The sequence below is a fragment of the Rhinopithecus bieti genome, unplaced genomic scaffold (assembly GCF_001698545.2).
Source record: "Rhinopithecus bieti isolate Rb0 unplaced genomic scaffold, ASM169854v2 scaffold_1012, whole genome shotgun sequence".
In the NCBI taxonomy this organism is placed as follows: Eukaryota; Metazoa; Chordata; class Mammalia; order Primates; family Cercopithecidae; genus Rhinopithecus; species Rhinopithecus bieti.
Window position 1 is genome coordinate 179,654 of NW_016803312.1, and position 27,949 is coordinate 207,602.

The 27,949-nt window shown below is 35.7% G+C and overlaps 1 protein-coding gene across 1 annotated transcript in view; it reads left to right on the plus strand.

Moving 5' to 3' along the window:
* MINDY3 (MINDY lysine 48 deubiquitinase 3) overlaps window positions 1–27,949 on the plus strand; it is an 81,191-nt gene that overhangs the window by 23,151 nt on the left and 30,091 nt on the right. The window contains 5 exon segments of the mRNA XM_017874113.1: window positions 1,820–1,853; window positions 2,244–2,333; window positions 3,163–3,242; window positions 15,126–15,196; window positions 19,913–19,993. Of these exon segments, the coding sequence (XP_017729602.1) occupies window positions 1,820–1,853; window positions 2,244–2,333; window positions 3,163–3,242; window positions 15,126–15,196; window positions 19,913–19,993 (356 nt within the window).

The window sequence follows — 27,949 nt, forward strand, 5'->3', positions numbered from 1 at the left end:
TTTTTTTTTTTTTTTTTTTTTTTTTTTTTTTTTTTTTTTTGATAAATCACTGTGTGTTTTCTTTCTATAATGTCTCACGATTCTTACTTTGTTTTGTTTTCTTTGATTGCTTCCTTTCCTTCTTTACCTGTTACCTCCTGCTCTTTTCTCTCCTCCTCTAAATTTTTGTGTTCCAGAAATTTTCTTCCCTGGATCCAGTATACCTTTTATGGATATATCATTTACTCAGGTTACCTTTATAAATAGCTATTTAATAGTTCCAGTATGTCCCTTTCTAGTCCTACTCTTTTTCCCCAAATACCAGTCTCATAGCTCTAGTAACGTGTTAGTCTCAGTTGACTATCCTATTAGATCTGTCATGTCTGAAATCAAACTTCTTTTATTTGACAAATGTTTTTTGAGCATTGACTCTATGCTAAGGACTATGTTTGTATTAATAATATGGGATACATTTTTAGTGATATGTATTTAGTGTTGTAAAAAAAATGACACATTAATAATTCCATTATAGCAGTGTGTTTTGGCGTTTGGTGTTCTGTCTGAACCTATTAGATGGAATCAAGGGCACACTGTTTCTAGTAGGGACCATCTGACAGAGATAGGACTTTGATGCATGAGGGCAAGTTTTCTGTATGGAAAAGCTGGAGGAAATTTTTTCTAGCAGTGGGCACTGCAAGTATAAAAGTGTAAGGGATTGAGGGTATAATGCAGGTTTAGGGAGCTCTAAGTAGTTGAGCCTTAACTGCAGCATAAGACACCAGAGAGGCAATTGTGGAAGATGAGACTGGGCACATATGTAAGAAAAGACAGCGTATGAAGGCCTTTCTACGTACACTGTGCAAAGAGTAAGTTTCATCTGCTCAGAATTGGAACACAGTAAAAAGTTTGAACAAGGGAGTGACAAGATCTTTTTATTGATAAAAGATGTATTAAATTGGGATAGGGAGTTGTGATGGATGGAGTTGGTGTTTGTAGTACAAGACGAGAGTCAGGAAAACTAGAAAAGTGGTATTGAAATAAGAGAAGCCTAAACTAGGACAGGTCATGGAATGGAAAAGAAAGGGAGCATATTTAGAAATGTAAATAAATACTTATTTGGATTATTAAATATAAATAAGAGAACCAAAAGTGCTTAGTTGTGTAGATGTTGGGAGTAGCAGTGATAGTGGTATCTAAGATGACTGGTTTCTCGTTAGTTCTTCTTGACTGTTCAGTATTCTCTAACTTCATATGCTCAAAACGTTTGATATCTCCTGTTTCTTCTTCTTTACAGACAATAAATTATCATGCAAGTTGTCCTTCCTTGACCTGGTCTTTAAAATGATATCTGCTTCCTCATTAGTGATTGTGTCGCTTGTTGATAGTATTCATCTTGACATTATCATAGCCTGATTTGTATCGTTTACGAGGATGGCACATGCGAGAGCTCATGCTTCTTTGCTTCCCCCTGCGGGATTTAGTCATTCATTAAAAATCTTGGTTGTTAACTAATCATCTATTTAATTCTTAGAAATGATAGAACCAACGGCTAGAGCTAAGTGAATAGAACAATGAATGGCAGTTGATCTTTGTCCTTTTTGGAACTGATGAGGTTACAATAAGTAGGTCTTCTGGTCCTTATCCAGTATCTAGAACTTCTGGGAGCTTAGCGCCCTTCTGGAGGTTTAGAAAATATCAGGAAATTGCTTTTTAAGAAAAGAAGGCACTTCCTGCCCTTTTAGTTTGCATTTTGTAAGTATACATTTGAATGACTAATATTTGTGAAGTAATACTTAAAATCAGAAGTAAACCTTCCATTTTATGTACCAGTTAAGTAATTAAAATGCAAATTATTTAATGTTATATCTCTATCAGTATTCATGTGTGTATGTATTTACTGCAATAAGTTTTTACATGATCTAAAAAAAATCAGTTTCCTTAACAGGTTCATATTCATTTAACTTTTAAATAATTCATTTATTAAATAATTTCTCCTTTCTCCGATTAAAAGTTAATTCTCTCTCCTTGCCCCTTTAACCAACAGTACATATTTCATCCATGAGTGTTCTTTATATAGAGCCCATGAAAGAAAATAAAAGATATTTGAGGAACTACTTTTTACAGTTATCTCAAATGTCCCCCCACTTCAAATCTGAGTTACTCATGGTAGAAAAGTTACTCAAATAATTGTATTTATAGTGTAAACTAGTCAGTTTTTAAACTATCATAATTTTCATTTTAGTTTTTTAAAATAAGTCAATGAGTTCTTTGTTTCTTTAGGGCATTGAAAACATAAAAAATGAAATTGAAGATGCAAGTGAACCCTTGATAGATCCTGTATATGGACATGGCAGGTAATTAACTAAAATCTCTTGTCTCCTCATGTGAACTCTAGTTTTTAGAAACCTGCCTTACGATAAAACATGACTGAGTCAGGTAATTTTGCTTGTCAGTGGCATTAACAGTATAACATCTATGGATTTGAGCACTTCTTTGTTTTATGCATTGTTTGCTTGATGTATGAAATGTTAATTTCATTTTATGTATGCATTGTATTTATTGTGGCAAATATGTTGTTTTAAGATAACAGTGGGGAAGTATTTTAACAAATCTATTTATGATTTTTAAATGATAAAATTTATTCATTTTGACTTAGAAATAATTATATCTTTGTAAATGCTTCTCTGCTTGGGAGAAAAAAATTCCCAATTTTCCTCTCGGACCACCCTCCTTCTCAAGCTTTTATGGCTATTTTACCAAAATCAATGAAAACAGTGATAGTTAACCTACTCTAATACATGAGTCCTTCTTTTTAGACCTTTCTGCCTCAAAGATGAAAATTCATGTATCCTTCATCAAAGACAAAATATTAATAATTATATATTCATTTTTAAAAATTGTAAATTATTAGTCTATCATTTTTTATCCATTTAAATATATCTTAGATAAAGTTGTTAAATGTACGTGAATATGTAGAACAATAAATACCACTGTGCTGATATACTTAGTGATACATTTAGCAGGCCGAATATATAAAATGGAACATGTAAGGTTTTCCCTAACTTTGTAAATTCTTACATAATTTAATGTGAAAAGTCATTACTTTATACCTTGCTGTAGGAATTGTTTGATTTGGCAACTAGTTATATTCATATTTAATTGCTTTTTAATATTTATTAATAGCCAAAGTTTAATTAATCTCCTGCTGACGGGACATGCTGTTTCTAATGTATGGGATGGTGATAGAGAGTGCTCAGGAATGAGTAAGTATATTCTTTGTTATGTTGCTCTTTTTGATGAATAATATTTCAGTGGAATACAGCTGATTTTTATTCATCTATTTAATGGCTCTACATTACCTAGAAATTAAGTGCTTTCTAATAGAAGAATCCTTTATAGTTTTCAAGGCACCAAAATGTTAAGACCATTAATCTTGGAGCCAGGCGATCTTGGGTTCAAATACCAAATGTATGACTTTAGTCAAGTTACTTCTCAAGCCTTTCATTTTCTCTGGTATAAAACTGGGATTTATGACTCTTAATATATATAAACACAGTGCATATTTATTCAGAGATAGTGCTGCATTCTTTGCTTAAAATTGAGCATTACAAAGCCTGGTGATGTGAAATATTTACTTTGGGTTTTTGCCTATATTACTTTTAATGTGCATACTTTAAAACACAGAGCAAATTTAATACTGTCTGAGACTTTTAAACTACCAACTCTTCCACTACCACTTCCATTTCTGGTCTCAATTATTTCTTTCCTGTGGCTTCACGTGTTGCCAGGCACATTGAAATGGATCCTATTTTGGCCAATCCATTCCATTAAGGAGAGCTGATACATAACTGAATGAAATTACCTTCAGTTTATTACTGGGTCAGTCTGAATTCATTTATTTATTCATTTATCTTAAATTGAGTAACCACAGTGTGCCTCTATGAAGTATGTAGTATAGGACACGAAGCTCCAGAGTTCTCAGAACTCACAGGCAAACAGCAAATATAATTGAGACAATAATAGTTACCACTGTTTGCTCCCATTGAAGTGATTCATGATCTTCCATTTGAATTTTTCTCTAATTCAGAAATGTGTAGTTAAACAGAAACATGAAAGGGTATAATATTAAGGAAAAATCATTAAGATTAAAACTTCAGAATTAAAGTACCACAGTAAAACCCATTGTACTGTTTAAGAAATGTAAGAACTAAGTTCACTTCTCATTTAATTCATACGCAAAATTATTTACTTAGTGGTGAGGTTAGAATGAGAACCAAGTTTTGCTGATTTCTAGTAAAGGTCAGAGTTTAAACAGTGAAATTCATGAACAAAAACTACAAATTATCTTGCTCAGCTCTCTGTAATTGAGCTTATCCTATTTTTCAGCCCTTATTCTGATTCATAACTGAAAGCATTTAATTCTGTCAATGAAAAAAAGTCTCATCTCAGTCTCTCTTGGGTAATATACAGGTTTTCTAGGTCTCTCTGTTTCGCTCTCACCTGTGATGGCTTCTGCACACTCCCCTCTTTCTTCTTCTTCCAGTTGTTTCTGGACCCTCAGGTATCTTATCTCATATGATTAGGGAAGCAATAAGTGTTTGCTGAACTTGGGTCGAGGTGCCTTATCCCACTTGACCCTCTGTCCTTGCTGCTTCTTACTGTGTGCTCTGGCCTGACCCTTCCCACACTGTCTTTAGCGCATCACTCTCTCTCACACTTGGTACCCATCAGTGTGGTTCATCTTTCCACGCATTCTCCGGATTCTCGATAGCTTATCCTAGTCCCCAAACCAGAATACTCCTCTGCCTCCCTCGGCTTTTCCTCACCCAGCTTCTCATAGACTGAGGTGAGGTACCTTTCATTGGCAGGATTAACAGTCAGAATGAGGTTTCAAGAATAGGAGGCTCCATGGTCGGGTGCAGTGGCTCACACCTGTAATCCCAGCACTTTGGGAGGCTGAGGCGGATGGATCACCTGAGGTGAGGAGTTCGAGACTAGCCTGGCCAACACAGTGAAACCCCTTCTCTACTAAAAATATAAAAATTAGCCAGACGTGGTGATGCACGCCTGTAGTCCTAGCTACTCAGGAAGCTGAGGCAGGAGAATTGCTTGAACCTGGGAGGTGGAGCTTGCAGTGATCTGAGATCGTGCCACTGCACTCCAGCCTGGGCGACAGAGCGAGACTCCATCTCAAAAAAGAAAAAAGGAATAGGAGGCTCCTTAGGCAGCTCTTGCCGTGAAGTCGTTACTTCCTTTACAGAATATGTTAGTCAATTATCAGTTTCAGTTCTTGAGACGTACACATACATAGTTTTTGTTTCTTGAAATAATGCTTTTCAAGGCTGTCATCTTGCTGTGGACCCTTTTTCTGTGTAGTTTAAAAGCCAAAACTAAGCAATAACTTTGAAATAGCTAACTTGCAAAAGAAAATCGGATCTATTTCTTGCATTTTGGAATGTTTACTTGAAGCGAACTGTTTTCAATCATCAAACTTAAAATGAGAAAATACCCCATTTATCTTTCACTGAACTTGTTGGGTTTTCCGAGATAACACATGGGACACATTTTCTCTCTCGCTGCCAGGCTGGTGACTATTGCTAGAAAAGAAACCTTATTATCAGTTTTATTGGTTGGGTGTACTCTAAATTAATCCTACTTAAACTCGTTTGAATTCTCACTGCTGACTGCACATTGTAACCCTTTTTTCTACTCCTCATAACTCATTTATCTACAGCTGCTTAAGGCAGTGGATTCAAACCCCTTCTCCTCCTTATCTGTCTCTAACTTTACCTCTGCCCACTCACTCTCAGCCAACTTTAGAATCTCAAGTTGTCTTTTTTCATCATATTCTTTTTTCCTGTTTTAGAAGAACTATATATCTTTCCAGAGTTACTGTTGATTCCATTTATAGTCTCTTCTATCAAATGTGACTCTCTTCCCTGGTCTACACAAAATGTAGGTGGCTTCTGCTGCTTAAAACAAAAACCATGATGTGTAACGACCAGACAGCAAAGCCTCTTTCTCTCCATTCTTTTACCAGCAGAATTTCCTTGCCTGCATTACTAAAATATTTACTCTTTATGATCTAAAATCTGTGTCATTTGCTCTTCTAAAGCAAAGACCTCACTACCTGCTAAAATCATAGCATTTCCTTACCCCTCATTCTCCTTGAAGGTGGCATACTACATGATTCATTTACTAACTCTGTACCACGGACAAGAATCTTTGGATTAAAATCTCAGTCTCAGCTTCTTCTCTATAAATGGGGCAGATATCTACCTCTCAGGTATACTGTGGAATTTAAATAAGATAAACTCCCATGCCATCTCACGTATGTATTATAGCACTCAAGACTAACATGTAGTGTAAGAGGCAGTATATCATAATGATTAAGTATGTTTGCTGTGCGGAATTAGACTACTGTGGTTCAAATCTCAGTTGTGCCATTTATTTAACTGTGGAATTAAACAAGATACTTCACTCAGTGCCTCTTTCTCATCCTCTAATGGGAATGATTATCACAGGATAGTTAGAATGAGGTGAGAAAATGGCAGAAAAGATATTCATCAAGTCCTTAAACACTGTTCAATACATGTTTGCCACTGCTGCATAATGAGCATTCTTAACAACTGGTTCTCAAACTTGTCTGCACATCACAATTACCTAGGAGAAATTTAAAATCATCGATAGTTGTAACTGCCCTTTGTAGAAAATTGAAACAGTCGAGGGCAAAGATTGTTATGCAGCTTGCCATAATGTTTCTGATGTTAATTTATTCAACAGGCTTTATTTGAAAACCTGCTAGTTATTTGTACCTTACTGTCAGGTATCTAATGACTTGCTGAGTCCTCGAGATTCTCCATTCTTGAACTTTCTCTCACAGAGGCCAAGTGGTACTGCAGGACACTGCGCCATGGTGGAACAAGTAGAGACCTTGGGAGTGGTGATGGCGCCAGTTAGTTTATGCCTCTGCTGTTTGACTGTGGGCAAACTACTAAGTTATCTGAGCCTCGGTTTTCTTAGCTGTGCATTGAGGTTAAAAATAGACATATTCACATACGCTGCCTAGCACAAGCACAGAAATGCTAGCTGCTCTCTTTTTTTCTTCCTTTGCCAAGTCTGTTGTGGTCTCATTACTCTCACCTGTCTACACTATCATGCTATAGCTTTCTATCAGTCATTCCACTCCAGTATATTCTACAAACTGACAGGTTAATGATTTTGTTTTACATGTCCTGTTAGGTTATTTCTCTGCTCAGTGCCTTCAGTGACTCTCTTGCTAATGCTTACCAACTAAAGTTTCAGCTTCTTAGCGTTCAAGAGCCTCTGTGTTCCTACTCAACCCTATGTTTATAATCTTTTACTAGTCTCCTTCACAAATCCAGTGCCTTAATCCACTGGTTCTCAAACTTGGCTGCACATCACAATTAACTAGAAGAAATTTAAAATCATATGCCTAGGCCCTACCACCTAGAGATTGTAATGGAATTGTTCTCAGCTGGAATCTGGGCATTTATATATTTTTAAGCAAGTGATACTGTGTAGTCAGGATTAAGAACCACTGGTCTTTTCAGATGGCTAATTGTACTTTCCCCCAAATGTCCTCCTGCTCATTCCATCTGGCTCCATTAAAATGTTAACTCCTACTTAATGTCTCTCCACCTACCCCTACAGCAGGAAAAGTTTTCTCCTCCCTCTGATCATATATGGTGCTTTACCTCAGTCTGCTTCATTCTATTGTACCTCGCATCATAGTTATTTGTGTACGTGTTCTTATTTCTATAAACGAGGTGCATAGGCTTTTGAGGGAAACTAAGTTTTTTCTGTGGACCAGTGTAGGCATTTTAGAAATAGGATCTTAATCTTTACAACAACTCTTCAAGGAAAGTATTACTCTGTATGTTGTAAAGAAGGAAACTGAAGCCTACAGAGGTAAAGCAACTTGCCTAAGAATTTTCAACTAGTAACAATTTAATTATAATTTTTCTTTCTATATTACCTCCTACTATGTTGTCAGAGCAGGAAAGAAGTCCAGTAAATGCTGAATGAATGTATGTCTGATGTCAGTACATGTATTTTTTTCCTAGTCTGTCTTTTTGCCTTGAGTTTCCTTATGGTAAACATTTAGATTGTTTCCATTTTTGGGTCTAAGAAACTGCCGTAGTAAACATATTTTGTATATAAGTATTTCCGTATATATTTAAGTATACCTACAGGTTAGATTTCTGAAAATAGAAAGTATATTGAAATTTTAGGCATCTGTTAATTTTTTTTTTTTTTTTTTTTTACTTACAGCTTTGTTGAGATGTTCACATATGCTTGTCACCCATTTAAAATGTACAATTCAGTGTTTTAAATATTTTCTCAGAGTTGTGTAGCCATCACCACAATCAATTTCAAAACATTTCTATCATCCCAAAAAGAAACCCTGTTCCCGTTAGCAGTAACTCCTTTTACTTCCTTCCACGCCAGCCCTGGCAACCGCTCATCTACTTTCTGCTCTATAGATTTGCCTGTTCGGGCTGTTTCATAGACATGGAATCATACACTATCTGGTCTTTGGTGACTGATTGATTTCACTTAGTATCATATTTTCACGTTGACCATGGTTTAGCATGTACCAGTACTTCACTCCTCTTTATTGATGAATAACATACCATTGTACAAATGTACCACATTTGTTCATTCACCAACTAACGGACATGTGGAGTGTTTCCACTCAGCCATTATGAGTAATGCTGTGAGGAACATTCATATACAGGTTTTTATGAGATCTATATTTTAGTGTTTCTTTGCCATAGACCAAGGAGTTGCAATGCTGGGTCATACAGTAACTCATAAGATTTAACATCTTGAGGAACGGCTGTTAAATTTTGATAGATAATGCCAGATGTCCTTCTAAAATTTGCTTTATCAACTGATAAAAGTATAAACTTACTCTTTCAAGTGTGTAGGAGAGTTCGTATTTTTCTGCATCCTGCCTGACACTTAGAATTGTCCATCTTTAACATTTTGTCAGTTTGTTGACAAATGATAGACTGTTTTAATTCACATTTCTCTGGTGCTCATTGAGCCTGAGCTTGATCATCTCTTCATGTGTTTGTCAGTTTTTAGTCATCGTCTTCTGTGAATTTCCTCTTCCCATCTTTTTGGCATTTGGGGAGAAGGAGCTATTTTCTTTTGTTCGGTTTCTAGGAGGTATTTATAAATTCTCTTAGTTCTTTCTCTATTTGACCTTTGCTGCAAGTATTGTCACCCAGCCTTCTCTCTCGTTAACTTTGTTAATGATATATTTTCTTATACCCAAGGCTTTTATTTATTTATTTATTTATTTATTTATTGAGACAGAATCTCACTCTGTCACCCAGGCTGGAGTGCAGTGGTGCCATCCCAGCTCACTGCAACCTCTGCCTCCCGGGTTCAAACACTTCTTCTGCCTCAGCCCCCCGAGTAACTGGGATTATAGGTATACGTCAACACGCCCAGCTAATTTGGTATTTTAGTAGAAATGGGATTTGACCATGTTAGCCAGGCTGGTCTCGAACTCCCGACCTCAGGTGATCCGCCCGCCTCGACCTTCCCAAGTGCTGAGATTACAGACATGAGCTACTGTGTCTGACTGGCTTTCATATTTATGAGGTTAAATCATTTGGTCTTTTTTTTATATGGCTTCTATTTGAGCTTTTTTTTTTTTTTTTTTTTCTCCCGTTATATCAGTTTGATGTGTCTCCCACCCTCAGATTTTTTATTTTCATTTTTTAGAGACGGGGTCTCACTCTGTCACCCAGGCCGTAGTGCAGTGGTGCAGTCATAGCTCACTGCAGCCTTGAACTGGGCTCCAGTGATCCTCTTGCCTCAGTCTCCCAAGTAGCTCAGACTACAGATGTGCACCATCATGCGTGGCTCCACCCCAAGATTAAACTAATATTCTCTAGTATTTTCCAAGAATACTTCTGTGGGCTTTTTGTTTTTTAATGTTTGGCTCTTTAGTCTATCTGGATTATGTTTTTATGAATGGTATGAGTTGGGGATCTGCCTTTTGACTTTTTCTCAAAGAATTATCTAATGTCCTAATTCCAGTCAGTTCTCCACAGATAGGAAATACATTTTTTGTTAGACACATTTTTCCATATTTACATGTTTTTATTTCTTCTATTCCACTGATCTATTTACTTGTGACTTCTTATGCAAAACTTCACAATTACATAGTTTTATAATATACTTTGATATTCATTAGCATGTTTCCTGACATTATATTTTTACAAAATTGTCATAGTCATTTCTACATTATCTATTCCAGTTGAACTTTTCTCTCAGCTTTTCAAGTTCCAGTTTTAAGACATCTTTGAAGATTTGGATTGATTATATTGTATTTATAGGTTATTTTGAGGAAATGATATCTTCACAATATTATCTTCCCAACTATATTGTTTTGTACATTCTTTAGTAAAAATTACTTAGTGTTTTATATAGATTATATGGTCCTGAATCCATATACTTCATTCTGCCCCAGCTTTTGAAACCATCTTTTGTTTCTCCAATAGAGCAGAAATAAGGTACAATAGAAGTAATCAAACTAAATGCATTCTTGCCCATTCTTTCACAGTGGCTAGTGTGATATTTTTCAAACTCAGTGAGATCATGTTTCTCTCTCCCTTAAAACCATTCAGTGGCTGCCTTCCCTATGCACTTAAAATAAAATCCAAACTCCTTCTAAGGCTCTCAAATCCTTTTGTGGTCTGTTTCCTCTCTACCTGCCATCCATCTTCATTTTGTACCGTTACATGTATGTTGAGCTCAAGTTTTGTTTGATTTTGATCTTCTGGAGATTAATTTTTTCATGGTCTCTTTTTTATCTTAAAGGAATTCTTCAGTATTTGTATATTATTTTGTCCATAATATTTTTGTATGGTTATTTTTATTTATAATTTTCTTTATGGGATAGGGAAAGAGTCAACTCTTGTAATTCAGAAACCCAGAAGTTTCATAGTTTTTTGTGGGGTTTTTTTTTCTTGTTTTGTTTTTATAAAAAGAAATCAGTATTAACAGCCAGTCCAGTGCATAGCTAATTGAAAGATGATGGACTCATACATAGAATAATACATATGTTAATTGGCTCAGTTTAGCCATTCTACAATGTATACATATTTCAGAACATGTACACCGTAGATATATACAACTTTAATTTGTCAATTAAAAAATAAACAGAAATGGATATTATAGTTAGGCCGAAAAATATCATGTTTCTTTGGTGCTTCTCTGGTTATATTCCACTTAATATGTGGAACTGCTAAAAATGCAGTCAGAAACTGAGTGAGTCTTCATGGTTTCATTCTCTTTTATAAGATAATCAGGCTGGACGTATTGGCTTATGCCTTTAATTTCAGCAGTTTGGGAGGCCAAAGCAGGAGGATCACTTGAGGCCAGGAGTTTGAAACCAACCTGGGCAAGACAGCAAGACCCCGTCTCTGATAATAAAAGATAGTAAATTAATTCTGGCAAAGAAAACAAGAATATTAATCACAAAGTAATTAGAATTTTTTGCAAATGTGGAGTACATGCTTGGGACCAGAAGCATTTCAGATTTCTGATTTTTTTTCAGATTTGGAAATACTTGCATTTTTCCTTACTAGTTTAGCATCCCTAATCTGAAAATCTGAAATCCAAAATGCTGTAATGAGCATTTCCTTCGAGAGTCATGTTGGCTCTCTGAATGCTTCAGATCTTGGAGCATTTTGGATTTCAGATTTTCAGATTAGGGATACTTGAAAATAGACACTTTCAAGGCTTATTGAGAAAGTCTCATACAAATAAATTCTGTAAATTGTAACGTGAGAATATTATATCCTCACTGTATTACATCTTGGCATAAAAGCAAATTTTCCTAGTGTGATGATGCTCTTGAAACTAACATAAGAAGGTAAAAATGTTAAGTATATATTCTGTTTAAGAAAATAGGCATAATACATTTTTAAAATATTACCATCTACACTCTAAGCATGTGTTTACCGATCAAATCTGAATAGTTCATTACCCAAGAATTATGAACAACTAGTTTGCTGTATTTAGTAACATGATAATATTATTAGACATTTGTTTAAAAACCCAGGGAAACAGATGATGTAGTATCTAATTGTAACGCTAGGTGGTGGTAACTGATTTTAGAAATTAAACTGTGAAACTGTTTCCCAATGTGTGTATTCTTTTTACATGAAAACATTTAAAGTTGCTTACATTTCAGAAGGAAAGGGAGAGAAAAGTTTGCAAAGATATGAAGTATCCATTTATACCTATTTGGGCTGTTCTCTCCCTTGTTTTGCTTTAACCTGAAGATTCTAAGACCTTTTAATCTCATGCCCTTTATGTTCTTATGGAGGATCCCAAAGCAAATAATCAATGTTTTTCATGTTAGACATTGAGAAATTTTTAAATATGTATTAATTCACTTTAAGGATATGAAAAAATGTTCAACATCACTAATCATGAGAGAACTACAAATCAAAACCACAATGAGATGTCATCTTACCCCAGTCAGAATGGCTATTAAAAAACAGCAAAAGAAGTGTGGCGAAGATAGAGAAAAGAGAACTCCTATATGCTGTTGGTAGGAATGTAAACTTGTACAGCCAGTATAGAAAACAGTATGGAGATTTCTCAAAAAAACTAGGATTACCATTTGATTCAGCAATCCCACTACTCAGTGTCTACCCGAAGACAAAGAAATCAGTATATCAAAGGAATGCCTGCACTTGCATGCTAATTGCAGCACCATTTGCAATAGCAAAGATAGGGAATCAACCTAAGTGTCCATCAACATGTCAGTGGATAAACTGGAATTCTATGAACAATGGAACTGTATTTGGCCATAACAAAGAATGAAATCCTATTATTTGCAGTATACGTGGATGGAACTGGAGGTCATAATCTTAAGTGAAATAAGCCAGGAACAACAAGACAAAATCACATGCTCTTACTTATATGTGGGATCTAAAAAAATTTGATCACATGGCAGTAGAGAGTGGAATGGTAGATAACAGAGACTGGGAAGGGTAAGTGGCGGGCGGTGGGGGAGGCATGAGGGGAGTGGGTTAGAGTACAAACATACAGTAAGATGGAATAAATTCAGTATTTGATAGCAGAGTAGGGTCACTATGCTTAACAAAACCATTGTACTTGAGTGATGGAAATTCTTCATACCCTGGCTTGATCATTATGTAGTGTATGTGTTTAAAAAAATTTCACATTCACCTGCTAAATTTGTAGAAATAAAACATAATTTTAATAAAACAAAATATACCCGTTATTAACATAAATAACATTTTAATAAACCATTAACAAAAATTGAGAGTGACATTGTTTTAAATTTTTGCAAATCCCTTTAATGCTTGGCTTATTAGTAGACAGCCGGATCTTCATATATGCTTATAAATGTAGTCTGATACAACATAACAGATCATTCAACCTCTGTAAAACTCTGTAAAAAGGTAATTAACATCATACTATGAAAATCATGTTGATCTCACATAGTCTCTAAAAGGGTCCTGTGGTCCCTAAGGAATCCTAAACCACAATTAAAGAAGCATTGCTCTCCCCGATCTGTGCCTGTAAGAAGCTAGTGACAAAGTACAAACTGTATGTATATGCACCTTCTATTAATTTTGGATTTACCAATCCAGAAAGTTAAACTGTCAGCTCTTGCCTCACACCATCTAGATGTTGTAGTTAAGGCTACATAGTAAAATGTTGGCCACAAAAATGACAGAGTTAATATTCTTATTACATTAATTGATAAGAAAATATATCCTAATGGAAAAATGGACAAAACATGACCAGATGGTAAAAGGATGCAAAATTATATATATATTATGTTGACAGTGAACATAATTTTTAACCAGAAAGAAATGCTTTTTAGATATATTATGGACCCGAATATATTATTATATTAATGTATGTTAACTGAAGGGTACCGTTTATGAAAAGACTTCATTATCATCACATTTTTGTTCTCTGTGGTGTGTCTATTCTGACTTACCCACATCCATAACTTTAACTCTCATCTCTATGCTGACGATTCCCAAATCTTTATATCCAACCCTGACCTTTCTCCCCTGTATTCCTGAGCCTTACTTCCAGCTGTTTATCCCTCTCTAGCTAGAGCACGTAAAGGTACCTCAGTCCCAGCTTGTCTAAAACCAAACTCATGTTACCTCTTGACACGAGTCCAGAACCTACTTCTTAATTCTCTGTTAATCACTATTTATCATGTTCCCCAGGCCAGAAACATTTAAGGAAACTTTGCCAAATTCTTCATTCCTTAAATGCATTGATTTTTCATACCTGTTTGTTGTTTCTTCTGCTTTGAATTTTCTTCTCATCTTCTTTTTGGCCTGGAAAACTATAATGTGCTTCAAGATTCAACTCCCTGTTAGCACTTTTATAAGCCTTCCCTAACACTGTAAGCAGATACTATCATACCACTCCATGTGTGTGTACAGAGAGACCACATGTTTTTTTCATCTGTCGTCTTTGGTAAAGTCGGAGCCTTTCTATGGTGGAGATCATTTTCTATTCATCTTTATTTCTCCAGTCTTAAGCACGCGGCCTGTGTTTATTTACAGGAAAGAGGGATGGCATTAAATGCCCATGTTTTAAGTATTAGGCAAGTACAGTCACTGCTACCCAATGATAAATTTTACCAGTGATTAGCATATCCATTTTTGTTTTTCAAAATGACAGTCAATTCAAGTTAGCCCTTTTACATGGGTATTAAGTCTCTTTTCTTCTTGTATTTTGTCAACAATTGCATGGATTTCAGGGAGTAAATTCTTTCATTTAAAAAGTTAACACTGAATATCAAGTTTTATAAATACCTTTAATATACATCTGAAGTATCACATTTACCCACCACAAACCTGATCTAATGGTATTTTATAATGAGCAATACTGTAATGATTAGTTGACATTACCTTCTAATAAATACATGCTAAGTTTTAAAGTATAGTTTTGGGTAAAAGTTAAAAGTTTTGGTGTAGTATAAATATATATATATATATATAAGTACGTTTCAAATTTATACACACTACTACAATGCTAAGTTTTCGTTTTTTTTGTTGTTTTTTTTTGTTTTTTTGTTTTTTTTTTTGCAGAACTTCTTGGTATACATGAACAAGCAGCTGTAGGATTTTTAACACTAATGGAAGCTTTAAGATACTGTAAGGTAAACTGATTTTTAAGGTACTTTAAATGTTTTTTTGTTCAGATGTCCACTATTGTGGATACTGTTTTGTTCCTCTGACAGCACATTTGAGCACAGCAATATTGTTCAGTACCGCTCTCTTCTTCCTTCCTATCCCCTACCCTAAACCAGCAGGGTTATTAAGTGTGGTTAAGCTGGCTGATTATGCTGAGTTTCCTATGCCAGGTCTATTGTTATTTTTTGTGGGTGGAGGGGCAGAACCCAGTACAAAATAATTCAAAAAAACTACAGACGTCTGTTATTGAGTATGAATTTATTTTTGGCAAAATGAGGATGAAGAAAGCACTGTTTCTTTATTACCTAATGAAGAATATGCTTCACCAAAACAACTGGTAATACTTTATTAGGCAAAGAGAAAGAATTGCCAGATGCCTGAAATTCTGACTTTTATCTATTCCATCTGAAAAATGATTTCACACTAAAAAAAAATTCAAGCATTTTACAGCGTTAAACTCTTTGACACATGTACTAGGGTTAGGAACTGCCATGAAACTCTCATTTATTGCTGTTTATTTCGTTCTCCTCCTACACAATCTGAAATCACCTGAAATGGGTATTGTAAATAATTTTAAATGGGATGTAAATCATTACTGACTTGAACTTCATAAGATGTCATGATTTGGGAGAAAGAAGTAGGTCTAGTTTTCTTTTTCATTAAAAAAAATTTTTTAAGTAGAGACAGGGTCTTGCTATGTTGCCCAGGCTGGTCTCAAACTCTTGACCTCAAGTTATCCTCCTATGTTGGCCTCCCTCCCTAAGTGCTGGGATTACAGGCATGAGCCTAAGGCAGCTGGCCTTCCTTGTCTATTTTAGAACAGGGTTCCATAGCAGTGGTTCAGATGGTGATGATTATATGTAATAACAATAACTATGGTTTATTCTCTTTCTTTTTTTGTCAGACAGCTTTCCTTTTTCATGGTAACACTTGAACACTGGGTGATATGCTAATCAAATCGGATTTGTCCTGCCCTTACTCTTTTAGTAGTGATCATATTGTTAAACAGTATTTTCAGTGACTTTTATTTTTGGTGACTTTAACTGTATAAGCTAAAGCTATTCTGAAACAGCCTGGCAACTAGAGAATCAAAGTACGTCCCCTTCCTCCTAACGCATATACACATACGTTCATAGATCCTAAAGAAAGTTAAGCATGGAGGCGGGGGTTGGGGCAGGTGAGATGTGCTTGCATGCCTGCATCTTGTATGATGCTAGGGGGTGGAGATTCTATATTTGGAAATATTTCCTGTGTATCCCTTAAGACCCTGATGGTCTTTGCAGTTGCATTGCTTTCTCTCTACTGCTGTGCTCCAACCACACTGGTGTCCTCTCACTTTCCCAGACATGCCCAGCCCTCTCCAGTGCTTGCTGTCCTTTCTGCCTGGAGTCATCCAGCTCTTGAGATGGATGGCTCACTGTCCCCTTCAGGCTGGACTTCAGATCGTACCTCAGAGACTTTTTTCTTGACCACTCCCTCAGTTACTCCTTTCCACAATATTTAATAGGAATGATTAATGACCCTTTTTGTTTACTTAACTTTTTAAATCTTGAGTTTGCTTTTCTATTGTCTTCCCTAATGGAATATAGACTCTTTGGAAACAGGGACATTGCTAGGTACATATTAGGTGCTAGGTGCTCAAAAATATTTGTTGAATGAATAAATGGACATATTCACCAGAATTGTAAGGTTTTCTAAATGTGAGCTTTACTTTGCTTTAATTTTTAGGTAGAACAGAAGAACATTTTTCTCCTCAAGATCTTAATGGGAAGTCAGTCGCTGCTGTATATTCTTCTGTTTATATATTGCTGTAGTGTTTTAGCAGTTAACTATGGTTTTTGAATAAGATTTAAGGACTCTGTTAATGGCGCAGCAAAACACACTAACACTTGCATAGGTGAAAGGCAAAACTCTATTCCTTCCAACTACAAATGAGAGAGGGAAGCCAGGCAGGGCCACATGCAGGATTGCATCTAGGGACTGGGGTACAGCAAGCTGGAGCCATAGGAACAGCTTATGTACCTCAAGTAGGATGGGGTCAGCTAGATTGCCTGGACTCCCCTGTGGATTGGCTAATTTGAATAATTCTGGGGGGCTCTTGGGTTATCCCTAATAGTCTGGTACTTGACTCCAGGGTGATTAGGGTGATCCCTGGAGTGTGGGAGACCTATAATGGTAGTGGCTGGAGTAAGAACTTAATTAGCTGTCTTTTTCAAGAAATGACTGGCTTCTAGTCAGGGCCTCAAAAGTGAGTCAAGACAGCATTTTTTGAAAATCTGTATTACACTACAGTGTTCATCTCTAACTTCTCAAATTCTATCTATATTTTACATTTACTTTTTATCAGATGATTGGAGGAATGGCATTAAGGAAGTCATTGTGCTTTTGTGAATTTTGTAAGTCTGAACATTTCCCTATGCTTTGATAAGTGTAGCAGATTTCCCTTTACAGATAAAATTAACATTTTGCAATATCATTTTGACCATCCAAGCATTAATACAATTAAGGTGATGAAATGATCTCTTTCTCCCTCCTGCACTCTTTCTCCTTCTCAACACACACACACAAACTGAACAAAGAATAAGGTGGCTATGGCTACTTTTGACTCTACTTTAAAAAAAAAAATAGGTTTATAACTCACGTACCAGAAAATTCACCATTTTAAAGCATACAATTCAGGACTTTTTAATAGATACATGATGCTGTGCAACCATTACCCCAATCTGATACCAAAATGTTTTCCTTACCCACAAAAAGAACCCTGAACCCATTAGCAGTCACATGCTCCTCCCACTCAGCCCCTGGAAGCCACTACTCTGCTTTCTGCCTCTGGGGATTTACGTCTTTTGTACATTTCGTACCAGTGGAATCATATAGTATGTAGCCTTTAGTTTCTGGCTCCTTTCACTTAGCTTAGTGTTTTCATTGTTCATCTATGTTTTTACATGTGTTAGTATTTCATTCCTTTTTATGACCACATAATATTCTTTTGTATGTTAAACCAGTTTTATCTGTTCATCAGTTGGGTTGTTTCTACTTTAGCTATTATGACTAGGGCTGCTGTAAACATTGATGTACGAATTTTTTGTGAACATGTTTTTATTTTTCTTTGGCATATACCCAGGAGTAAAATTACTGGTCAAACAGTAATTCTATTTTTAACTTTCTGAGGAAGTGTCAAACTGTTGTTCCAAGCGATTACACTTATTTATGCATTCAATATATTTTTACTATTATAAAACATTCCATGAGTTTAGCATTCATTTATTCTTTGATCTTTTTTTACTTCTACCTTAATTCAAATACACACTTTTTCTAAAAAGAAAGGTTAATATCTAATCTGTTCACCACACGAGGCACCATGTGATGTGATGGAAATCTATCAGAGTAGAAGTCAGAAAACCTAAGTTCTAATTCTAGCTCTGTACTATTTAGTTGCTTGAGATGAGACCAGGCACAGATCCTGTGTATTTCTCTGGTTCCGTATATATAAATTCAAGGACTTGCACGGCTCACCTCTAAAATCCTTGTCCACTCTGGAACTGTGATCATATCTTTCCCTCTTTCTTTGTTCCTTTTCTTTTATTCTTCTCTGCTGTTCCCAAACCATCCTTCCTACTTTACTGACTCAACATTGCCACGTTAGCACATCTAACTCATCCCTCCCATCATAGGACAAAGATACTAGTTTCTCTGTCCATGGATACAAAAGAATACCTATTTTCCACTTTCCTCCTAGTGATAAGAATAAATTCCACAGGGCCAGGGTGGTGGTTGAAGCAGGGGCTGCTGGCTGATTAGGAAAGAATTTTTGGCCTGACTGCCGCAAACAGCCACTTGGAATTCCCCAATTATAGGCAGTCTGTAAGAAAAAGGAAAATGCAGCAAATTGTATTGGTAAGATTCATCATTTTTAAGTTAAAGTTTCTGTCTTCATATGAGAGTGGGATTGAATGACATGAGCATGTTGGTTTTCGTAAGTCTATTCTATTTGTTCAGTATTAAGCTTTTTTTCCTCAATCATACACACACAATTGTGTTCTCAAGTTTTTGGTATAGTAATGTTCACAGATTATATAACCTTGAGAGCAGGGTACAAATAGGGCTTTTTGTACATTTTAAAGAGACTGTTCATATTGTGAAACTTTGAACTTACCTTCTGTTATGAAGAGTCAAATAACAGGACACTTACATACTTAAATGGTTTAAATTGTAATTTTTCTTGATTCTTTGGGAACAAAGATGTTCTTTCCCTTTGATTATTCATAAATCTACTCATTTTATAAACTATAATTATTTTCTTTATAAAGTTATTATCAACAAGTTTATAGTTTTAGGGTTTGAGGTTTCTTGCTGAAATTCTAAGAAGTGGTCATTTTATCTAGGAACTTTAGCAAAATCTGAGAATGACTCTTAGCGCTAAATAGTTATCTCCAGCTGTGTTACATCTATATTGTTGTTTTAATGTCAAAGTACAATATAAGCTCAGTACCGACAGTCTTCTGCGCTCATTTTTACATTCAGCATTTGATCTCTGTAGGTGAGATGCTCGGGCACAATACATTATTTCAGTTAAATATAAATTGGACAATTTATGCTTCAGGTATTTATGGGCAAAAACTTAAGAGGCAGTATAAATTTTTAATTTGTTTATTTGTTTTATTTTGCTACATTTGTTCTAGGTTGGTTCTTACTTGAAATCTCCAAAATTCCCTATTTGGATTGTTGGCAGTGAGACTCACCTCACCGTATTTTTTGCCAAGGTATGCTTACAGCAGGATTTTTTTTTTAAGTTATGACATCAGGCAAACAAGTATTATAAGTTCATATTTGGTTTGGATCTTTGTGCAAACTTCAGTCTTTTCCCACAACAAATGAATTGTTCAAAATCTCAAAACTAATACTGAAGAACATACTGTTTTCCTGCTCTAAATCTGGAGTCTTTTAATCAAAATCTGTCATGATTTAGTTATAATTTCTTTTTCTTTCTTTAGAGCTTTAGCTTTTGAATTTTTTTGGAAATCACTGTTATGGAGAAAGCAATTGAAGTTTTAGATTGCTTTTCTTGTAAGTAGGATACAAGATTAACTTAGATGATACATGATGTAAAATGTTTTAATTACAGCATCTCCTTTGAAAAAAACTTTAAAGTCTATTAGTAGTTCAATGGTATTGAAGTCAGATGCTCTTTTAAGATTGATTACTTCCTACAATTTTAATTTATACCTGATTACAATATTGAAATAGCTGAAATATATCTGAGTATTTCTTTTCCTTTCGTCTTTTTTTTTTTTTTTTTTTTTTGAGATGGAGTCTCACTCCGTTGCCCAGGCTAGGGTGCAATGGCACAGTCTCGACTCACTGCAACCTACGCCTCCTGGGTTCAAGCGGTTCTCCTGCTTCAGCCTCCCAAGTAACTGGGACTACAGGTGGGTGCCACCACACCCAGCTAATTGTATTTTTAGTAGAGACAGTTTCACCATGTTGGCCAGGCTGGTCTCAAACTCCTGACCTCAAATGATCTGCCCACCTCGGCCTCCAAAAGTGTTGGGATTACAGGCATGAGCCACTGTGCCCCGCCATATCTGAATATTTCTATTTCAAATTCTTAAAACTATTTTTAAATCTCAACTATAATCTGTATGTCATGTTTTTCCACAATTGAGTGGTTAAGAGCTTTGGCCTCAGACAACTTTGGTTTTAATCCCAGCCTTGCCACTTCCTAACAATTCTCAGCCCCCTTTCCTGTGTCTTTAAAATAGGGATTCATAACAGTACCTAGCTTTTAGAATTGCTGTCAGGCTTAAATACAAAGTAATTAGCAGTGCCTAGTACAAATTGAATGCTCAGTAAATCTTAGCTGTGATCGTCGTCATCATATTTTTTAGTATTCAAGAAACATGTATTAAACATCTCTGGGATCATAGGTAACTTGATAGGTGGCTGAATGTTCGTAGGAAGATACAGAATTGTATTTTTGAGGTTTCTTCATTGTGCTTTCCTGATTTCTCCTTGCGCTTTTTGAGCATACATTTGTCAATGTAAGTTTATTATTTGTTTCTGTAGAAAGTACAAACGGTATAAATTATACCCTAGTCTGAATTGACAATGCTAATTTTCGTGAATGTAATTATGTATTACTGTATTTAACTTTATTGCATTGGCAAAAGTCCAGATGGGGTTATAGAGCAAGATACGTAATTACCTTTTCTTAAGCAAGGAGAGCTTTAAAATTAAACTCTAAAAGTACAGACTTACTGATACATTGCATTTAGTCTGAAAGCTTTTGCTATTTATTTCCCTCCTGAAGTAGAGAGAGGAAGTTAAAAAAAACAATGTGAACTACAAAAACTGACCATTACTAATTCCTGAATGAGGATTATCGTTTTATACATTTCCATAAAAGAAAATTAATTCTGACTTACACAAAAATGTATTTTCAAACCAATTTTAATCATGTTTATCTGCAACCTTATTCTCTAAGGAAAACTAATTATATGAAACCAAAAGGGTTAAATATAAAAGATGACAATATTTTAAATCTTAAGTTTTATAATTGATATTTAAGAAATGATTTTGTTGTCAGAACAGTAGGAGAGATTTCACAGAAGGTGAATACAAGGAACAGTGTCAAATGAGCTGTGAGTCTGAGGACGTTATCTGAAAAAGTTAGTGGTGTTGAGGGAGTTCCTAAGAGTGGAATAGGCCCTTCTTTTTATGACATACACTCTTCCTACCTGTCCTGATACTTTTGTGGTTCCCGTACCATTTGCCCATTGTGCTGTCGCATGTGTCACACAGCACACAGTTTCTAATTCCCATACTGTTTTCTGCGTGTTCCACGGCAGCCAGTTAACTTTGTCTAGGGCCTTTGTCTTTGTCTCTGGCCCACATTTTTATTCATAGTTCCCCATCAGGTGCAGTAACATGTTGAATTAGAGACGTGCAGTTAAGAGAAAAACACAAACTCCTGCCATGTGGCTGTAGGAACTCTTGAATTTTATACTAATTGTTACTGTTTGAGACTTACCTGTGTAGTCTCAGGATCTGGTATATAGTCTAGCACGCTAGGGGTGGGAGAAATTATTAGTTGAATGAATAAAACTTCTGGACAGATTTCCCACATTTGGGTTCCAGTGACATTTATATCCCCTAAGAATATTTTACACGGCTCATTGTGATGCTTCATTGTGTGGTATCTATATACTTTCTCAGAATATCGAATTTGGATTGTTTGAAATGTTACCTTTAAAAGGAGTTACCAGTGAAGAATTGTTTTTTTCCCCTTGATATAAAAGTAAAACAAAGCTGGAAGATCGCCTTAATGGTAAATGAGAACAATAATACTTGATCACATTTATTGAGTCCTGTTTTAGATTTGTTAAATATAAACTGATGTTCTTATAGTCTTCACCACATAAAAAATACTGGAAATTTTGCTCTTCTGAAAATTGTAACAAGAACCATTATTCGGCCCTTTCTTCTTTTATATTTCTGCATTTGAGCAAGCAGTTTTGGCTGTGGGTTTTTCTTTTTTCTTTTTTTGTTTGTTTGTTTTTGTTTTTTTGAGTTTGGTGAGTTTGCTTTATTATACGTTCAGTGGCCTGAAACAAACATTGTTTTAATATTTCCCCAGCAGGTCCTTGTAAATATTACGTCTTTTTTTATAAAACTGATATGTTTGTTGGTGTATTTCATGTGCTGACTTCTTTGTTCTGGTTACAGTTAAGTAAAAAAGTCTATTTTAAGTTCGTAATTTTCAAGGCAGTCTATAATTTGGCATTGTGAAATGCCTGTGAAGAACAGTGGAATTCTTCGTGTGTCTTACGCGGTGAAGGTGGTAATAGTTGCAAGTGTCTTCATTCATTCGTATACTCAATTATCAGCTTTTTACTGGACTCTGGTATGTGCCTGGCATTACGCCAGGTGTTACGAATACAGTGGTGAGCAAAAATAGATATGGGCCTGTCTTTAATGGAGGCGGACATTCTCCTTGAGTTACCCAAGGATGTTCAAATAATCACATAAATTTGCAAGTGTGATGAGTGCTGACAAAGCACAGGTCCGTAATGCTGTAAGAATTTATTGTAGTTTTGGAAAACTGGGATGTTTCCTTGAAAAATTGATCCTCAAATGAGAACCTGAGGTATCAGATTAAAGCAGAGGAGGAGAAGGGAAAGAGCATTCTCTACATCACAAATAGAGCAAATTCATGCCTAAACAAGGAAGGACGGACAGACAGATGAACTGGGGTGAGAACAAACTGAAAGACAAGAGCTGGAGGGAGCACTGAGAATTAGGGAGACAAGGTGGAAGATGAGGCTGGAAGAACAGCAGGCCATGTTACTCTTTGATACTAAGAGTTACGACAACTGGACTTACGAAAAATTGGTAGTGGGAGTAGTTTTGGGGGAGGTGGGAAGGAAGGGAACAGGATTAAATTCACATTTGGAAAAGATAACTCTGGCTAATTGTAGAGAATGGATATATTGAAGGATAACCCAGGGAATAGGTAAAAAAGACTTCTCTAGTTGTATTTCAGGTAAGCAACGAGTGTATTTGGTCCAGGGTAGTGAGGTAGAGGGAATAAGCATGGATTTCAGAGATTTGCTCCTTGAGGTAGAATGACAGGACTGCATGATGGATTGGATTTGGCAGCAGAGGGGTAGAAATGTCTAATAAGATAGGTGAGGCTAATGATTAGATTTTTTTTTTTTTTTTGAGACGGAGTCTGGCTCTGTCGCCCAGGCTGCAGTGCAGTGGCCGGATCTCAGCTCACTACAAGCTCCGCCTCCCGGGTTCCCACCATTCTCCTGCCTCAGCCTCCCGAGTAGCTGGGACTACAGGTGCAGCCACCGTGCCCGGCTAGTTTTTTGTATTTTTAGCAGAGACGGGATTTCACTGAGTTAGCTAGGATGGTCTCCATCTCCTGACCTCGTGATCCGCCCGTCTCGGCCTCCCAAAGTGCTGGGATTACAGGCTTGAGCCACCGCGCCCGGCCTAATGATTAGATCTTAGAGCTTTAGAAAATGTGTATGAAACAGTTTAGCTGTTGTTGAATGTAACTGCTCGTTATTAAAGCAATTTGTTCACTATATGCATATCACATAATAAGTGGGATTGGGGAAATGAGAGGGACCTCTCAGACAGGCATGCTGAGCTTGCTGAGACAGGCTATGCTGTAGCTTTTCTGACATCACTTTCTTGTATTTCCCTCCAAAGAGCAGTGATGGGAGACAATCTATTACGTAGACTGATGCACCGGGTAAAAACTGCTTAGTTTTTAAATTTAAATTTAGCACTAGTGAGAGCTGTCAGAATCCTTTGACCCACATCTATACTTTATGCCAAAGGAACCAGTCCATAGAGGAATTAAAAACTTTTCTAATGTTGCATGGGTAGGAAGGTAGAAATGTGATAGCTAAGACAGAGTAAAATATCAGAAGCTGTATTGAATTTAACCTTCTGTATGGGGTAAAAAGATATGTGTTAAGTGAATTAATAAAGTAAAATATGTTGCCAGTAATATTTAATGCATGAATAATTGAGAAGGGATAATTATACTATTTCCCAGAAATAATAGAACATTGAAATTTACAGAGTAAGATTTTGCTTTCTTAAAATGAAGAATTGGCCGGGCACAGGGGTTCATGCCTGTAATCCTAACACTTTGGGAGGCCGAGGCAGGTTAATCACCTGGGGCCAGGAGTTCAAGACCATCCTGGCCAATATGGCAAAACCCGTCTCTACTAAGAATACAGAAATTAGCCAGGCATGGTGGTGGGCGCCTGTAATCCCAGCTGCTCAGGAGGCTGAGGCAGGAGAATCACTTGAACCCAGGGGATGGAGGTTGCAGTGAGCTGAGATTGTGCCACTTTACTCCAAACTGGGCGAAGGAGCAAGACTCCATCTCAAAAAAAATAAAAATAAATAATAAGTAAAATGAAGAATTAAGCATTATTGCAAATGTACATGGAAAACTGAATTAAGCATCTAATTAGAAAGTTTTATTCTGAAGTTTTAGATTATAAGTTCTAGTTTTATATGTTCTATACACGTAATTAAATTTTTGTAGGAATGAAAGCTTTATGTATTAGACCCTAGTAATAGGAGAATGTGCACATATATTATCTTTTTCCTGAAGCGAATTAATGACTTTGGGCAAAAATTATGAGTAATGTTAACTATACTACAAGTAAGATGAAACACAAATTGACATTTTCTTAAATAGTAGCACTTTTGAGTTCTATTCAGTTTTCATGATTTAAAAGTATTTCCTTTAAATCAGTGACATTCAAATATATATACTACTACTTTAAATACATTGCAGTTTTGGAATAATTTGTGTGTGTGTTGTGTTAGAAGTGAATATCACCTCCAAAGTTTTCACAAATATTAAAATATACATAGTCTTATGACTAGCACTGAAAATATTGTGATGTCAAGTGGTTGATGGCTTTGGCTCCTTTTTCTAAATTTTGTAAGTAAATTTTAAAAATGTATTTTGGCATATTTATATACAGGACAGACTAAGGTCTCAGCGATTAAATGTGATGAAAGTAGTGTAGTATATTGACTAAGTTTTAAAATTACAGCATTGTTCTTCCTCAGAAAAAAATGTTTGACATTTCAACTTTGGTTTTATTGTGAATTATGTTTATTTAAATTTGACTTGATTTTCTTAGTTGTTTTTTCTTTTCTTCTCTACCCTTATTCCTAACCTACTTTCCTTTAGAAGTCGAAGCTTGTGGCCCATGTTCATTTGCGTTATCAAAATAACCGGCATAGTTTGAAAATTGAATTTTTCCACATCTTTGCCAATACTGGATTATTAAAATTATTATTATAGTCATCCTAGTGGGGATTAAGTGGTAATTGTAATTTTGATTTGCATTTCCCTAATGACTAATGAGCATCTTATTATGTGCCTGTTGTCTACTTCTACATCTTCTTTGGATAAATGTTCAGGTCCTTCGCTTGTTTTTTAATTGGGTTGTTTGTCTTTTTGTTACTGAGTTATAAGAGTTTTTAGTATATTCTGGGTACTAGATTCATACTCTGTATTTACTTGTTTTCTATATCATCTGTCTCTCAGTAGTAAGCTCTGTGAAGGCAGGATTTTTGTGTTTTGTTACCTACTGTTTGCCAGTTCCTAGAGCAGTGCCAGGCATAGTGTAGGTGCTCAATGGCTTTTTGTTGACCAAATACATTATTGAACACGCTGTAGATCAATCTTTAAAAAATTGTGAGATAACCATGTTATTACTTGATAAGTCGGGGGTCGGGAAGTGCACTTAAGATTGCTGAATAGTCTTGGATCATCAGAATTCAATAGATCTGTATCTTACATGGAGGGCAAATAGAAAAACTAGCTTTTGCTATCCCACCTGACCAATTCAAACCACCCATATTATTGAATAGAAACAGCTGTCATGAGTATTTACAAATAAGCTTTGTCAAACTACCTATATGCTGTATAACATGTTAAAAATTTACTTTCATGATTTGAGGATGGTTAAGAAAATTGTTTCTGTCCAGTGAAATAACCTCTTAACTATCTGTTTTGTTTTGAAATGAACTATTTACTTTTAGGACTTAAAGTAATAAAATATAATTTTTTTAAAGGGCACTAATATAGGTTCGTGATTTTAATTTTCAATGCCAAAGTATTTACTTAATGTACTTGTCACTTTATCTTTGATATATGCAGTGACCCAGAATTTACCTTTTTAATTGTGCTGGAGTCCTCTTCCTGACCTATAATCATCCCACACATTTTGTAGGATTAAAAGAGATTTTTCACAAGTCAGTTTTACTTGAAAATCATCATTAAAATTAATAATGGTATGAACAGGTTGTAAAAATGTTCAGGTTGATCATTTATAACATTTCTTTCATGAAAAAATATAATTTTAAGTTTTTAAATTTAAACTGCCGTGTTTTATAAATCATCTTTTCTGTCTGATATAAAGTCATCTTTTCTTACTCACCCTGTGTCTCTGTCAAACAACAGAAGTGTTATTGTACTCCTTGACATAGTATCCTGAGGAGTCCAGTGGTGAGAAATACATCTAAGCCGCCCTATGTAAATGAGAGCTGTGTAGTTACTACTGAGGGAAATATCACAGAATCTAACTTCAGGAACCTTATAGGAACTGCAGAGTCATCAAGCAGCAGGGTTCCCACAGAACTTCTGACAAGAGGATATGGGTGAGGTGAAATGCAGTACGTAAATGGACCTCTTCAAAGAGGGAAACTTAATTCCTATTAAGTACGATGGAGAACTTTCCAAGCAGGTCATCTGAGCTATAGCAGAACAAAGGTCTGTACGTGGAGACAGAATGTGCCCCGTGGGCATGGGTCTTCAGAAATCGTATCATGGCACTTTCAGTGAGGTTACTTGAAAATATGCGAACCTGCTGCTCAGGTAAAAAGAAATGTACTTTGAAAAGTAGATAGTTAAGGAATACAGAACTTAAACTTAACTTTTTGAATTGTTTTTCCTTAATTTCAGAAGAAAAAACTAGCTCTTACTAGATGAAGGCTGTGTAACGTTTGTTTTATAATATGTTAAATATTTAAGGAGTCAGGTCTTTCATAATAATACATAATTATTTAAGTGTTCAAATAGTAGGGCATTTGTCCTCTTTTTTCTCCCTAACCATCATTTTCCCCATTGATTCTTCATCTTTTATTTTTATATTTGGGTTTTAAGAATA